We start from the raw sequence: 16,502 nt of genomic DNA on the forward strand, positions 1-16,502 counted from the left end.
ACAGCACTTTAAGTAATCCCTATGTCATAGGTGCCCTGTGATTAGTAAGGAATTGCTTGAAGTGGGATGTACGTGGAAGGGGAGGCTGAGAACCCCTGTTCTAGACCCGATTGTTACTGAAATATTTTGCTTGAGAAAAATTGCCATTGGAGTTCTGAAACCATGCACATAATGAGTCAATTATGGACAATTAAAACAGTGATTTTCAAACTTTTTCTTTCCACCCACATCCCACCTTAAGCAATCCCTTACTAATCACAGAGCACCGATGGCATAGGGATTACTTAAAGTGGGGTGTGAGTGGAAAGAAAACATTTGAAAACTTGTCCTATATATATTTTGTTTGTCTGTACATGTGTTATGACTGGTTGTGTGTCTGCTTGCTTTGCACCGAGGACCGGAGAACGCTGTTACATTTGGTTGTACTTGGACAATCAGATGACAGTAAACTTGACTACATTGGTCCTGAACAACTTATTCTCCCCATGTCCCCATCACAAGGACCATACCCTCAATCCCATGCACTGAGCAGCATCAGCACTCCCTGCTGTACCCCTCCCCCACCCGCAGATGGCTCGAATGGTACCAATTCAGAAAACTTAAGAACAAAGTCCTTTGGGATTTGTTCTTGCAGAGTCTCTAGCCCGAGGTAATTGTGGAATCCAGACCATTAGCAGTATTTAAAGAGAAAGCAGGTGGATGGTTGCAAGTTCAGGGAGGACAGAGAAACGAGAAGGAGATGAGGACTGGGGCAGATCATGGCGATCACTTTGCATGTTGGGGCAGAGGCGAAGGGGCCGTGGACGGGTCCTGCACCTCTTTTCTCACTCTTGTGCAGCTGAGTGAAGCCGTCCATCCTTTTTGCTCTCGATTTGTTTCTGTGAGTTTGTGCCCACTGACCTTATTGGAGTTCAGAATCAGAATTTATTGTCATGAACAAGTCACGAATTTCATTGTTTTGTAGCGGCTTCATGGTGGAAATATTTGTATAAGCCACCTTTCCAAAAAAATTAGTTAAAAATAGTGAAAAAGACAAAGTAAGACAGTGTCTGATCGTTCAGGAATCTGATGGCAGCGGGGAAAAAGTTGTCCTTGTGCCGCTGAGTGCTTGTCTTTAGGCTCCGGTACCTTTTCCCTGATGGTAGCAGAGTGAAGAGGGCATGGCCCGGATGGTGGGGGTCTTTGAGGATAGAGGCTGCTTTTTTTAAGACACTGCCTCATGTAGTTGTCCTCGATGGAGTGAAGTCTGGCGCCTGTGATGTCGCAGGCTGAGTTATCAATCCTCTGGAGATAATTCTTGTCCTGAGAGTTGGCACCTCCATACCAGGCAGTGATGCAACCAGCCAGAATGCTCTCCACACGGTCCACCTGTAGAAATTAGCCCAAATTAGTCTAAATATCTTTAAACATTACAATTGTCCCCACCTAACACTTCCCCTGGCAGCTCATTCCACAACACTCCCCACCCACCCCATCCTCTTTGTAAAGAAGATATCCTTCTTTCATTGATTACCTTCAATCATTGCACCCCCCCCCCCACACCCAGTTTTTGATTCCCCTGCCCTGGGAAAAAGCTATTGACTATTTACCTTATCTATCCCCTCGTGATTTTATAATCTGGATGTTATTTATGTGTTAAATAATGCCCACTATTTTTGCACAGGTTGGTACAGAGGATATTGTCTTCGGAACAAACCCAAGAAGGTACTGTGCTCTTTATTTTACTGCTGTAGGAGTACCAAGTCCAAGTACAGTAAAAGCCCTGGTATCCGGCACGTATGGGGATTGGTTGATGCTGGATAAGTATACCTTCCGGTTGCTTGAGATTTACTCTTACAATGCCTAACCTGCATTAAGAATAAAGTTTAAAAGTCAAAAATACTCTACTGTACTTACACTGAACAAAATTCACTTGCTTGAATACATAAACTTCAAAGCATTTTACTCTATTTTCAGTCACGTTCTTTGAAAACATTTAAACTCCATCTGCAGGTTCCTCCCCCTCCACGGAACCTCCCAAAAGACCAACAATAACATTATAGATAATTACCCTCCCCACCATCCTCAGGTTTACAGATAAACCCTTTGACTGGGGCAACTCTTACTAAGCAAGGATAAGGAGACACTTTAAGAGAGTCACCTCAACCAGCTCTTCATCCTGGGCGACGCCATTACTGTTTCACACAACTTTATTCAAACAGCTGCTTCTAGCAAAGCCCAACCAAGGCCATCCGCTGGCTGAATATTTGCTCCCGTCTTTATCAAAGGTTTATGTAACTTCAAAGAACATTTACATTTACAATTTTAAACTCACGTAATTTTACCTGTTATATTCTTATGTATTTTAATTTTTTTTAAATATTTTTCCTCAATTTTTTTTGCCAGTTGCTTGAGGCTGCCGATTGCTTGAATTCTGGATACCAGGGGGTTTTACTGTACCAAGACTGACTGATTCCCTGCCTTTGTATCATTGCTTCTGCTTGTTGATCTCTGCTTGATACATTTCTGATAAGTCCAACTCATTCTGCATAAGGAGGAGCTCTTCAGTCAATGAATTTAGAAAAGTTAAAGCTATCTCCCACAAGGCCGTTTGCTAATGGGACGGATTGATCGAAGTACGAGCACAAGCTCAATGGACTGAGTGGCCTTCTGTGCTATCCCAAGCTCCAATCCCGCTTTCGTCCCTAGTTTGAGGCAGCGTTTTAAGATTTTTTTTACCTGCAGCGCCACTTCGCTCAGCTTTGTGAGGATGATCGTGCTTGGGCTAAGCTTGGCATTCCCAGGAATCCGCCCCCAGGTTGTGGGGGGAGGGGGGGGGGAGAAAGTTTTCACAGGACTGCAGGAGGAGCAGGCTGGGAGGTTGGAGGTCGCTGGACAATGGATGAGAGGGGACTAGATGACATGATTGTAGTCCACTAACTGGAGGAAGATGATGGATCTTCCAAGCTGGGGATAAATTTGTGGAGACATTCTTCAGGAATAGTGCTTACTCCATACGTCTATTGACATCTCTGAAAGGCAAAGTGTGCCCCCGTTATCTGTTAATTTGATTGAGGAGTCCCCTGTCCAAGGTCTGAGGCACATCTCATCCACCATGACGGCACCTACACCAATCCCATTGCCTGGCACTTGCTCCATAGCTTTCTCTTTCCTGATTTGCCAGAAACCTGTGTGGACAACGAGGCAAACCTTTGAGGGACACACGGTGTGAGGAAAGTGTAGAATGAAACCACTATTGAGAACGAGCAGGTTCCAGCAATGATTTGAGAGCTCATCTCGATGCTCCCTCACTATTGGGGAAATCTCTGCCTTCACCTCCCCCGCAGTCTGATTCTTCCAGATTCCACCTTCCCTCTTCCTCACATCCCCTCTAAATCTTACCCTATACTTGAAACCAATACCCTCGAATTTTTTGTTATCTTCTTTATGGGAATCGACGCACATCATATATGCAAAACTGAAAGTTTACAGTAAAATAGCCAATAGGGATCTTGTCGATAGGTTCCTGCTGTCTCCCATCTCTGCAACCCTCATAATCTTCTCCACTTCCATCGGCTTTCTTTCATAGAATATTCCAGCGCAGTAGAGGCCCTTCAGCCGACCCTATAGATAATAAAAAAATCCTTAAAAGGGGTGCCATGGTTAGCGCATCGCTGTTACACTGCCAGTGACCATGGTTCGAATCCCGTGCCATCTGTAAGGTCTTTGTACGTTCTCCCGCGCCTGCATGGGTTTCCTCCAGGGGCTCCAGTTTACACCCACCCTTCAGAACGTACCAGGGGTTGTAAGTCAATTGAGCGGCACGGGGTCATGGGTCGAAAGGGCCTGCTACCGTGCTGTGCATCTAAATTTATAAATTTACATTAAAAAAAACCTGAAACCCCCCTCCCTACCTCCCATTTTTCTTCCATCCACGTAAGCAGGAGTCTCTTAAATGCCTCTAATGTTTCTCCCACCATCCCTGACATGGCATTCCAGGCACCCACAGCTCTCTGTGGAAAAAGAAACATTCCCAATGTCTCCCCTAAACTTTCTTCCCTTCATGTTGTACAGATGTCATAAGAATATAGAACATAAGAAATAGGAGCAGGAATAGGCCATCCGGCCCATCGAGTCTGCTCCTGTTGCCTGGTGTCCCCTGATGTTTGCTATTCCTGCCCTGGGAAAAAGATGCTGACTGCCTACCTTATCTATGCCTTGGTCCCAAAATTAGTGCCCCAGAAGTTGGGGACACCTCCCTATTTTGGCTTATAAAGTAAAACCCCAGTTATCCAGAATTCAAGCAACCAGCAAAAAAAATTACAGAAAATAAATAGGTAAAAAAAGTACAGGTTTAAAATTGCTGTGCCTCACTGTTAGATCGCCAATCCACACAACACGCAATCTCAAGCAACTGGATAATTCACTTATCTGGCATCTACCAATCCCCATAGGATCTTACTGTCGATCAACTTTTGACTCATTAATCACGACCTTTCATCCTCCATTGTATCAGACTAACCTTGGCTCCCTTCTTCCTGGCAAAGCGCTCCCCATCTGTTACTATGCACCTCATGAGCTCCCCCTTACCATCCAATTCGTCCCTCTATTATTTTTCCGGGATGTCACCTGTTCTGACCCACACCCACGGTCTTACACCCCCTTATCTGAGTGCAAAATGAGATTTAGCTTCTCAGGGGAAGGATTGGGCTTCCAGAGGGCAATGGAGTGAAAAGAGAGAGGGAGGCAGGGGATCAGCAATGTGAATTCAACCAACAACTTCTTTCCCACATCCCACAGGGTGTCTTCCCTGCACTGTACATTCATCTGAAGAAAGCAACAGTGGAAGGTGGAGGGTGAGTAGCCATGAGATCTGTGGTAGGATTCTTCAGTTAAATGTTCCCTAGAACACGACAGCACAGAAATAGGCCCTTCCAGTCTGTGCCAAACTATTATTCTTCCCAGTCCCAGTCCCACTGACTTGCACCTGAACCATATCCTTCCATACCCTTCCCTCTCAACCTGGAAGCAGGGAAGGAAGGGAGAGAGGGCTGCTGCATCAGCACCCCTTTGCATTGCAGCATTGAGCCCTTGCTTTCACATTGTCCTCCAACACGCCACACCTTTCCCACAGGAGAGATTCGGCCACTCTGGGTGCAGGGTGCAATCACGCGAGGCTTTGGTGCAGTGTTGTTTACGTAGATTCAGAAACGGGCCCTTTACGACATCAAAGCGTACAACACAGGAACAGGCTGTCCTTGGCCTCCACAATAGATATCCCTCCATCCCCTTAATTTTCTGTTCGTCTGTTGGATGCTCTTCCCTGTGGTTAACTCTAAGTCACTGTCCGAATGTAATATTCCCAAAACCTGTTGTTCTTTGTTTCATCAGTGGGTTCTTGTAATTAGGGCTCCAGAAGTCAGCTTGGTTTCACGGATATAATTGGCTGTTGGCAGCCAGTGGTTGTGTTGCCGGTTCAGCATCCAGAGGTACCGGGTTCAGAACCGCCCTGAGCAACTGAACAATTTCAATGTGACAGCAGAAATAGATCAGGAAGGGGAAACTAGCATGCAGGGGCGAACTGGGCGGCACAGTTAGTGTAGCGGTCAGTGTAACGCTGTGGCAGCACCAGTGACCTGGGTTTAAATCCCACGCTGTCTGGAAGAAGTTTGTACTTTCCTGTGGGTTTCCTCCATGTGTTCCGGTTTACTCCCTCAAAACATACAGGGGTCGTAGGTCAATTAGGGTACTTGGGCGGCATGGGCTCGTGGGACAGAAGGGCCTGTTACCCTGCTGAATATCTACATTATATTAAAATTAACAATCCATTGGGTAATCTGGTCCAATGTGACGATGGACGGTCCTGTGCGGTTCCCTCCGAACTCTCTCCTCGGTATAAGACAATGAATACTGGCCCTGATGGAATTGTGTGGCACGGTTAATGGCTCCAATGGCCCAGCTTCGAATCTGCTGCTGTCCGTTAGGAGTTTGTTCGTTCTCCCCGAGTCTGCGTGGGTTTCCTTCGGGGGGCTTGGGTTTCCTCTGGGGGGCTCCAGTTTCCTCGCATCCTTCAAAACGTACAGGGGGGGTTGTAATTGGGCAGCATTGGCTCGCGGGCCTGTTACTGTGGAGCAGGTCTAAATTTAAAATTTTGTTTAAATTTAAAAGTTTAATCTGGGCGTGGATCTATTCGAATGGAGTCTTTCCTATGAGGTGTGACAGGCATTGAACGACTGAATGCAATCGACTCAGTTAAATTCGGGGGAATCTCAAGACTTTAAATTTAGACATACAGCACAGTAACAGGCCCTTTCTGCCCACGAGTCCGTGCTGCCCAATTTAACCTAAAACCCCCGGTAAGTTTGAATGATGGGAGGAACTGGAGCCCCCAGGGAAAACCCACACAGACACAGAAAGAACGTACAAACACAGGAAGAACGTACAAACACCTTACAGACAGTGCGGGATTGGAACTCCGGTCCAGACCGCTGGCGCTGTGACAGCGTTATGATAACCGCGTGATTCAGCTCTCCGGCCAGTAATGTGATGTTTCTGTGGACACAGGCAAGATGAGACAGTCGTACCCAACGAAGTGCCGCTGGTGCAAGAACTCACCATGACCCTGAGGGAGTGGGCGAACATCTGGCACAAACTCTACCTGGTAAGGTCTAATGTTTAGGCAGCTTGGAGGTTCCAGCTCGTGAGATACTTTAACATCTCGTCTTCGCTCGTGCTTCCCGGGAATGTGGAGCACACGACAATCCGATGGAGGAACTCAGCGGGTCGAACAGTATCTCTCAGTTGGGGGTGGGGGGGAATAAAAATGTTCGACGTTTCAGGCCGGAACCATTCAGACTATTAACCATTCTTTTTCTCTCACTGTTGGTCCTCCAGCAAATTGTTGGTGCTGCAGATTCCAGCAACTGGCAGCCTCTCGTGTTTTTCCAGGGAATGTTGTTGAATTGGGAGTGTCCTTGAGGAGGGAGGAGGTTAGGCTGCAAGATTGTGTCATATTACATGAAATTCTTTTGCCTGCTGCAAGGCAGACAGATTCGCTGCTGGCAGAAATTAACTGGCAGAAATTAACTGAAGCACCTCTTACAATCAGAGAAAGAGAAGCAAGAGAGTTTCCCTCCCCGCCCCCCCATAGTCACAGATTCACCCCCAGCGCTTCTGAAGCCTCTGCAGCCACACAGAGTCCAAACCATCGGCAACCTGAGCTCCAGATCCGAACCTCCGACGCGGTCAGAAACCCCTTCAGCGCCCTCGGCACCCCTTCCCCCCCCCCCCCCCCTCACATCCCGGTTCCGACACCTGGAATCCCTTTCAGCCAGTTTCGGGCCAGTCTCTGCAGCCTCCGTGGGTTCCTCGCCTTGAGCCGCCAGTGGCCCGCTGCATGCTTCGTCCTTTCAGCCACCTCACTGGTCCACTGCCATGGTCACCATGCCGTGGGTTGTCACCTGCTTCTCTTTCTCAGATGGGGGGAGCGGAGGGGGGGGGGAGATAGTCTCCCCCGTGCCTGGTGCCCTGTTCCAATCCTCTGCTCCCCTGGAGTCTGCAACCCCTCGTGGCTGTTGCTGATCCAGAGGGGCAGTCATCTTGGGCACAGGCCCCGCTGTCGTGAGATTTTAAATAAAACTGTCATCGGCTCCTTTAACAGGCCATTCAAAGCCTGTGTGGAGCTGACGGCAGGTGACCAGGTGGTTGGACCGCACAGGAACAGTGTATTTCTGCTACTCGCTCCCCGTGAGTCACACCAGTGGCAGCACTGCTATTACAGGGGTTCCGGCAGTGCCGCCATTTTAACTATGCAAGGTACAGGTGAGGCCACATCTGGACCGCTGCATGCAGTTTTGGTCTCCTTACTCAAGGAAGGACGTACTGGCTTTTGAGGCCGTGCAGAGGAGGTTCACCAGGTTGATTCCAGAGATGAAGGGGTTCAAGTCAAGCTTATTGTCATCTGATTGTACAAGTACATCCCGACAAAATAGCATTCCCCAGTCCTCGATGCAAAGCACGCAGTCGCACAACCAGGCATAACACACATACATATGCAGGACAAGTATTCATCTATATAAATAAATATTTGTTTCATGAATATGAGAGCCTGGGATGGTTAGTGTGAGCCATTCCTTTGGATGTTCAGCGTTCTCACTGCCCGCGTGAAGAAGCTGTTCCTCAGCCTGGTGGTACTGGCTCTGATCCTCCTGTGGAAAGGTTGAGTCGTCTGGGTCTGTACTCACTGGAATTTAGAAGAATGAGAAGGGATCTTATCGAAAAGTATAAAATTATGAAAGACCTAAGTTGTTCCCATTGGTGGGGAAGACTAGAATTAGGGGACATACCCTCAAGACTTAGGGTAGCAGATTGAGGACGAGATGAGGAGGATCTGCTTTTCCCAGGGGGTTGGGAATCTGTGTGGAATTTGCTGCCCACTGAAGCAGTGGTGACCTCAGTAAATATGTTCAAGACAAGGTTGAATAGTAGGGGAATTAAGGGACATGAGGAAAAGGCAGGTCGGCGGAGATGAGCCAATCATCAGATCAGCCGTGATTTCATTGATTGCGGGAGCGGGCTCGATGGGCTGGAGAGCCGATTTCTGCTTCTGTTTCTTGAGCTTCAATGCTCTTCTCTGCTCGGACAGCCAGTGACAGATCAGCGTCTTGCCACCTGTGACACTAAGCGAGTGTTTCTCATTCTGCTGGAGCTGTCTGATCGGCTGGACGTTTCCAAATCCCTGGTCACTGTTGTGTTCTCCTTCTCACAGTTCCTTGCTTTGTTTGACTTTCTGTCTCACTAACTTCCCCTGGTCAGCAATAACCCAATGGTTCTGAGAACAACCACCTCACCTGAACCGTTATCTCAATCTGCCCCCCACCCCCCCATCACAGACATCATTCTCTCCACCCTTCCCTCTTCTCTTCACCTTATTACATGTCGCTGGTCTCCCATTTCTCGATTCTCCAGCATCGGCTCTGGCTGTGGCCTGGAATGGAGTTCGGCTTCGTTCCTCATGGAAAAGATTCCCGACTGCTCCATGTGTTGGGATATATACCCCTCCCTACCCAGCTGATCAGTGGGGCTGGCCCAGGTAAATCCAAAATAGGGCAGGTGACTAACAGAGCCAGTAGCAATGTGGGCAGGGTTTTTTTTGAAAAGGTCAATTATAAGGTGAGTGCTCAGCATGGGTACTCTTGACCTTGACTGACAGATGTGGTCACATGACCCTCCACACTACCAATAGGCAGCATTAAAATCAAGGGTTGGAGGATGTGGATGGTATGATGGGACAGGCTGAGGGGACAACATGGCCTCAAGCTTCAAGGTCAGTGCGGCAAAAGCAGGCAGAGTCAATGGACCTTGTGGGGCAGTCCCGTCTGTGGATCTTTGGGAATAGATAGGAGTGGGATGTGAAGTGCAGGGCTGGAGTACAATCAGGTTGGAGGATCTGATGTGATGAGGTCTGTAACAGTGCAGGAGATGGGGCTGGTGTTCTACAGGAGCTCTATTGAGAGTGTCCTGGCTGGCTGCATTGCAGTGCGGAACGGTTCCAGCAGAAAAATTCTCAGGACCGTAAGAGTGGCTGAGAGGATCACTGGATTCACCTTACACCACCCCCCCCCCCCCACCCCCAAATCGACCTGATAGATTGGGATCATTGTCTGAAGAGGGCGTATAATATCATTGAAGACCTCTTCCACCCTCTGCACACAGCATCTTTCAGCCTCTCCCATCGGGGAAGAGATCCAGGAGTATCAGAGCCAGCCCCAGGATGGGGAACAGGTTCTTCCCACAGGCAATGAGAATGGTGAACAACCAAAGGAACTGCTCACACTCACCATCCGAGACTCCCATCTTCATGAAACAATATTTATTTATTTTTATATATGAATACTTGTCTTGCATATGTATTGACTGTAAGTGGGTTATGTCTGATTGTGTGTGCGTGTTTGGCACTGAGGACTGGAGAACACTTTTGTTGGGTTGTACTTGTACAGTAAGATGATGATAGGCTTGACTTATGGGGTCATGGTCTGGGGAAGGTATGAGAGTCATCCGTCAGAGTTGACCTCTGCTTCAGAGAGCAACTAATGGACTCCGACCCAAAACCTCCCTGACACCCCCCCACCCCACCCCCCACCGCAGGTTCCTCCAGCAGATCTGGTGCAAGGGGTGAAGAATCCATGCTTTTTCAAACGCGGGGTTAAGATTTGGTGAGACATGTTGAGCCTCGATTGATGTGGGGCAAGTGATGTTCGTGGCTGTCTAACCTGGTCACTCGTCCTTCCAGAGTGGCAACAAGACTATGTTCCAGCACGTACAACAGATGACCTACTACCTGATTGAGTGGCGCTCCCAGATCATCTCAGGAACACTTCCGAAGGACGAGCTCTTGGAACTGAAGGGAAAGGTCATCGCCAAGATCGACTATGGGAACAGGTGAGGGCGACAATTCTCACAAGAATCCATAGAGTCCATTGGATATTACACTGACAATCTCCGCTTAGTTGATTAAAGTAGCACACAATTCAATTGTTATTCTACATTCCTTGCCCTGTAAGATGTAGAATTATAGACAATAGGAGCAGGAATGGGTCATTCAGCCCCTCGAGACTGTTCCACCATTCAATATGTCCATGGCTGATCATGTGACCTTCAGTACCCCACTCTTACTTTCTCTCCATCCCCTTGATCCCTTCAGCCATGAAGGCACATCCAACTCCCTTTCGAATGTACAGTAAAAAAAAACCTGAGATCTGGCATCTATGGGGATGGGTAGATGCCCGATAAGTATATTTTCCATTTGCTTGAGACTTACTTTTATAATGCCCAACTAATACACTTGCATTAAAAATAAACAATTTAAAAGACAAAAATACTATTCTGTCGTTACACTGAACAAACTTCACTTGCATGAATATATAAACCTTAAATCATTTTACTTATTTTCAGTCACATTCTTTGAAAACATTTAACCGTTGCTGCATCTGCAGATTCCTCCCCCTCCACAGAAGTCGAACAATAACATTATAGATAATTAACCCCCCACCACTAAGTTTTTTTAAAATTTTTTATTTTTCACACTATAAACCACATTGATCAAGATACATACATTTTCCTTTTCAAATATATACAGTCATTTTCTTCCCCCCCTCCCTCTTCCCATCCCACCCTCCCTACCTGAATCTAAGATACATTAAACCCATCAAACAATGTTGTCACTCAATAAAAATAAACAAGAAATTCCACTGAGTCAGTTCTTTTCATTCTCTTCTCCTTCTGTCATTTTAGGTGATAGATGTCCCCGGTAGATTTTCTCTATTGTGTTTCATGTATGGCTCCCATATTTGTTCAAATATTGTAATATTATTTCTTAAATTATATGTTATTTTTTTCTAATGGAATACATTTATTCATTTCTATATACCATTGTTGTATTCTCAAGTTATCTTCTAATTTCCAGGCTGACATAATACATTTTTTTGCTACAACTAGGGCTATCCTAACAAATCTTTTTTGTGCACCATCCAAATCAAGTCCAAATTCTTTGTTTTTTTTATGTTACTTAGGAGAAGATCTCTGGGTTTTTTTGGTATATTTCTTTTTGTGATTTTATTTAATATCTGGTTTAGATCTTACCAAAATTTTTTCACTTTCTCACACGTCCAGATTGCATGAATTGTTGTTCCCATTTCCTTTTTACAGCGAAAACATCTGTCAGATACTGTTGGGTCCCATTTATTTAACTTTTGAGGTGTAATATATAGCTTGTGTATCCAGTTATATTGTATCATACGTAACCTCGTATTTATTGTATTTCTCATAGTTCCTGAGCATAACTTCTCCCATGTTTCCTTCTTTATCTTTATGTTTAGATCTTGTTCCCATTTTTGTTTAGTTTTACCATTTGTTTCCTCATTCTCCTTTTCTTGTAGTTTAATATACATGTTTGTTATAAATTTTTTGATTATCATTGTGTCTGTAATCACATATTCAAAATTACTTCCCTCTGGTAACCTCAGACTGCTTCCCAATTTGTCCTTCAAGTAGGATTTCAGTTGGTAGTATGCCAACACTTTATCGTGAGTTATATTATATTTATCCTTCATTTGTTCAAAGGATAATAATTTATTTCCCGAAAAGCAATTTTCTATTCTTTTGATCCCTTTTTTCTCCCATTCTCTAAAGGAAAGGTTATCTATTGTAAAAGGGATTAGCTGATTTTGCGTCAGTATTAGTTTTGGTAGTTGGTAATTTGTTTTATTCCTTTATACATGAATCTTTTTCCAAATATTGAGCAGATGATGCAATACTGGAGAATTCCTACGTTGTACCAATTTTTCATCCCATTTATATAATATATGTTCGGGTATCTTCTCCCCTATTTTATCTAGTTCTAATCTAGTCCAATCTGGCTTTTCCCTTGTTTGATAAAAATCTGATAGGTATCTTAATTGTGCGGCTCTATAATAATTTTTAAAGTTTGGCAGTTGTAAGCCTCCTTGTTTATACCATTCTGTTAATTTATCTAGTGCTATCCTCGGTTTCCCCCCTTTCCATAAAAATTTCCTTATTATTTTCTTTAACTCCTTGAAAAATTTCTCTATCAAGTGTATTGGCAATGCCTGAAATAGGTATTGTATCCTTGGGAAAATGTTCATTTTAATACAATTTATCCTTCCTATTAGTGTTAGTGGTAAGTCTTTCCAATGCTCTAAGTCGACCTGTAATTTTTTCATTAGTGGATAATAATTGAGTTTATATAGATGGCCGAGGTTTTTATTTATTTGTATACCTAGGTATCGCATTGCTTGCATTTGCCATCTGAATGGTGATTCTTTCTTAAATTTTGAGAAATCCACATTATTCATTGACATTGCTTCACTTTTATTTGCGTTAATCTTGTATCCCGACACTTCTCCATATTCCTTCAATTTCTTATGTAATTCTTTTATTGATATTTCTGGTTCTGTTAAGTATACTATAACGTCATCTGCAAATAAACTGATTTTATATTCCTTTGTCTTTTATTTTTATCCCTTTTATTTTATTTTCTGTTCTTATCAGTTCTGCTAGTGGTTCTATGGCTAACGCGAACAATAAGGGTGATAGTGGGCATCCCTGCCTTGTTGATCTGCTTAAGTTAAATTGTTTTGATATACATCCATTTACTGTCACTTTCGCCAATGGCCCCTTATATAATGCTTTAATCCAATTAATATATTTCTCTGGTAAGCTGAATTTTTGTAGGACTTTGAATAAATAATTCCATTCTACTCTGTCAAAGGCCTTCTCTGCGTCTATAGCAACCGCTACTGTTGGAGCTTTATTTCCTTCTACTGCATGAATTAAGTTAATAAATTTACAAATATTGTCTGTTGTTCGTCTTTTTTTAATAAATCCAGTTTCGTCTAGATTTACTATTTTTGGTACGTAGTCAGCTAATCTGTTTGCTAATAGTTTAGCTATTATCTTATAATCTGTGTTAAGTAATGATATTGGTCTATATGACGCTGGTCCGAGTGGATTTTTCCCTGTCTTTGGTATTACTGTAATTATTGCTGTTTTGCATGAATCTGGTAAGCTTTGTGTTTTATCAATCTGGTTGATTACTTCCAGGAGGGGAAGAATTAATGAATCCATCCTCTCCTGGTGTTTTATTGTTCAGTAGTTTTTTTATTATCTCTTGTATTTCTACTATTTCAAATGGTTCTGTTAATTTATTTTGTTCCTCTATTTGTAATTTCGGTAGTTCAATTTTAGTTAAAAATTCATCTATTTTGTCTTCTTTCCCTTCGTTTTCAGTTTGGTATAATTGTTCGTAAAATTCTCTGAAGTTTTCATTAATCTCCGTTGGATTATATGTGATTTGTTTGTCTTTTTTCCTTGATGCCAATACCATTCTCTTAGTTTGTTCTGTCTTAAGCTGCCACGCTAGAATTTTGTGCGTTTTTTCCCCTAGTTCATAATATTTCTGTTTTGTCTTCATTATGTTCTTCTCCACCTTATATGTTTGTAGTGTTTCATTTTTTTTATCTGCCAATTCTCTTCTTTTAGTTGTGTCTTCCTTCATTGCTAATTCGTTTTCTATATTTGCTATTTCCCTTTCCAACTGCTCTGTTTCCTGATTATAGTCCTTCTTCATCTTGGTTACATAATTTATTATTTGCCCTATGATGAACGCTTTCATTGCGTCCCATAGTATAAACTTATCTTTCACTGATTCCGTATTTATTTCAAAGTACATTTTAATTTGTCTTTCAATGAATGCTCTAAAATCCTGCCTTTTAAGTAGCATGGAGTTTAATCTCCATCTATACATTCTTGGAGGGATGTCCTCTAACTCTATTGTCAATATCAGGGATGAGTAGTCCGATAAAATCCTAGCTTTATATTCTGTTTTCCTAACTCTGTCTTGCATGCGAGCTGATAACAGGAATAGGTCTATTCTTGAGTATGTTTTATGTCTACCTGAATAATATGAATATTCCTTTTCCTTTGGGTGTTGTTTCCTCCATATATCCAAAAGTTGCATTTCTTGCATCGATTTAATTATAAATTTGGTTACTTTGTTCTTTCTGTTAATTTTTTTCCCAGTTTTATCCATGTTTGAATCCAAATTAAGGTTGAAATCCCCTCCTATTAGTATGTTCCCTTGCGTGTCTGCTATCTTCAAAAAAAAATCTTGCATAAATTTTTGATCTTCTTCGTTAGCTGAATATACCTTTGAGTAAATTCCAAAACTCCGAATATATCTGACATTTTATCATTACATATCTCCCTGCTGGATCTATTATTTCCTCTTCTATTTTAATTGGTACATTTTTACTGATTAATATAGCTACTCCTCTAGCTTTTGAATTATATGACGCTGCTGTTACATGTCCTATCCAATCTCTCTTTAGTTTCTTGCGCTCCACTTCAGTTAAGTGTGTTTCTTGCACGAATGCTATATCAGTTTTTTCTTTTTTCAATAAATTTAGCAGTTTCTTCCTTTTGATTTAGTTATGTATTCCGTTAATATTTAAAGTCATATAGTTCAACATAGCTATTTCATACTTTGCTTATCTTTCCTTTCCGTTTCCTCATCATCACCTTTCCTTCTTATCCATTTCTGTTTCTTTTTTTGAACACTTTATAAGACAACATTTCTAAAACATCAAACATTTCCCTTATTCTCCTATCTAAAATTTCTTTAACCCCACTATCCCCTCCCCTTCCTGAGTTGCCCTTTATCCCTTTTCGGGCAACCACATCTCCCCTCTCCATTTGGATTTGCGAATTCACTCGCAAGTGTCAACTGATTTTGCAGTGACCGTAACTCCTCCCCACCCAGCCCCCCCCAGAAAAGATTTTTTCATATACAACAAAGGTCACTCTCTTAATTCCCTCCTTACTTCCTCTCTTCCCTTTCTTTCCTTTTTTAATTCTTATCTCTACTCTATATATTTTCTTTTAAATACACATACACTCATGTACACACATATATACATACACACACATATATACCCATATACACACATACATATAGTTCGTGGTCATTTTTGCTCTTGTAACATGTCTTAATCTCTCTGTCTGTTTTTGTAGTTGTTCTGCAAAATTTTGTGCTTCCTCCAGATCCGAGAATAGTCTGTTTTGCTGCCCTGGAATAACTATTTTAAGTACTGCTGGGGTACTTTAGCATAAATTTATATCCTTTTTTCCATAGGATCGCTTTTGCTGTATTAAACTCCTTCCTCTTCTTCAGGAGTTCAAAACTTATATCTGGATAGAAAAACATTTTTTGACCTTTGTATTCCAGTGGCTTTTTGTCTTCTCTTATTTTCTTCATTGCTTTCTCCAATATATTTTCTCTTGTTGTATATCTTAGGAATTTTACTAAAATGGATCTTGGTTTTTGTTGTGGTTTCGGGGCTAATGTTCTATGTGCCCTTTCTATTTCCATTTTTTTCCTGTAATTCTGGTCTTCCTAGGACCCTGGGGATCCAATCTTTTATAAATTCTCTCATATTCTTGCCTTCTTCATCTTCCTTAAGGCCCACTCTCTTTATATTATTTCTTCTATTATAATTTTCCATTAAATCTATCTTCTGAGCTAACAGCTCTTGTGTCTCTTTAACTTTTTTATTAGATTCTTCTAATTTCTTTTTTAAGTCCTCTACTTCCATTTCTACGGCTGTTTCTCGTTCTTCCACCTTGTCCACTCTTTTTCCTATATCTGACATGATCATCTCTAATCTATTCACTTTTTCTTCTGTACTTTTTATTCTTATTTTTATTTCACTAAATTCTTGTGATTGCCATTCTTTTACTGATTCCATATATTCTTTAAAAAAATATATATACATTGTCTTGCCCTTCCCTTCTTCTTCCATTTCTCTGTGTTCTTCCTCTTCTTCTTCCTCTGGTTGGTCATCTGTTGTTTCTTTGATTTCTTTTTACTCTCTTCTTTCTTGTTCTCGCTATTTTCTATGTTCTCTTCCTGTTGTTGTGTTGCAGCTGTCATCCTCAGCTGTGGAGAA

General features: G+C 42.7%; 1 protein-coding gene across 1 annotated transcript in view; it reads left to right on the forward strand.

Annotated features, from left to right (window-relative positions):
* LOC138752907 (dedicator of cytokinesis protein 5-like) overlaps window positions 1-16,502 on the forward strand; it is a 158,296-nt gene that overhangs the window by 33,022 nt on the left and 108,772 nt on the right. The window contains 5 exon segments of the mRNA XM_069915516.1: window positions 1,664-1,704; window positions 4,780-4,835; window positions 6,544-6,640; window positions 10,271-10,419; window positions 13,471-13,559. Of these exon segments, the coding sequence (XP_069771617.1) occupies window positions 1,664-1,704; window positions 4,780-4,835; window positions 6,544-6,640; window positions 10,271-10,419; window positions 13,471-13,559 (432 nt within the window).

The sequence above is a fragment of the Narcine bancroftii genome, chromosome 2 (assembly GCF_036971445.1).
Source record: "Narcine bancroftii isolate sNarBan1 chromosome 2, sNarBan1.hap1, whole genome shotgun sequence".
NCBI lineage: Eukaryota > Metazoa > Chordata > Chondrichthyes > Torpediniformes > Narcinidae > Narcine > Narcine bancroftii.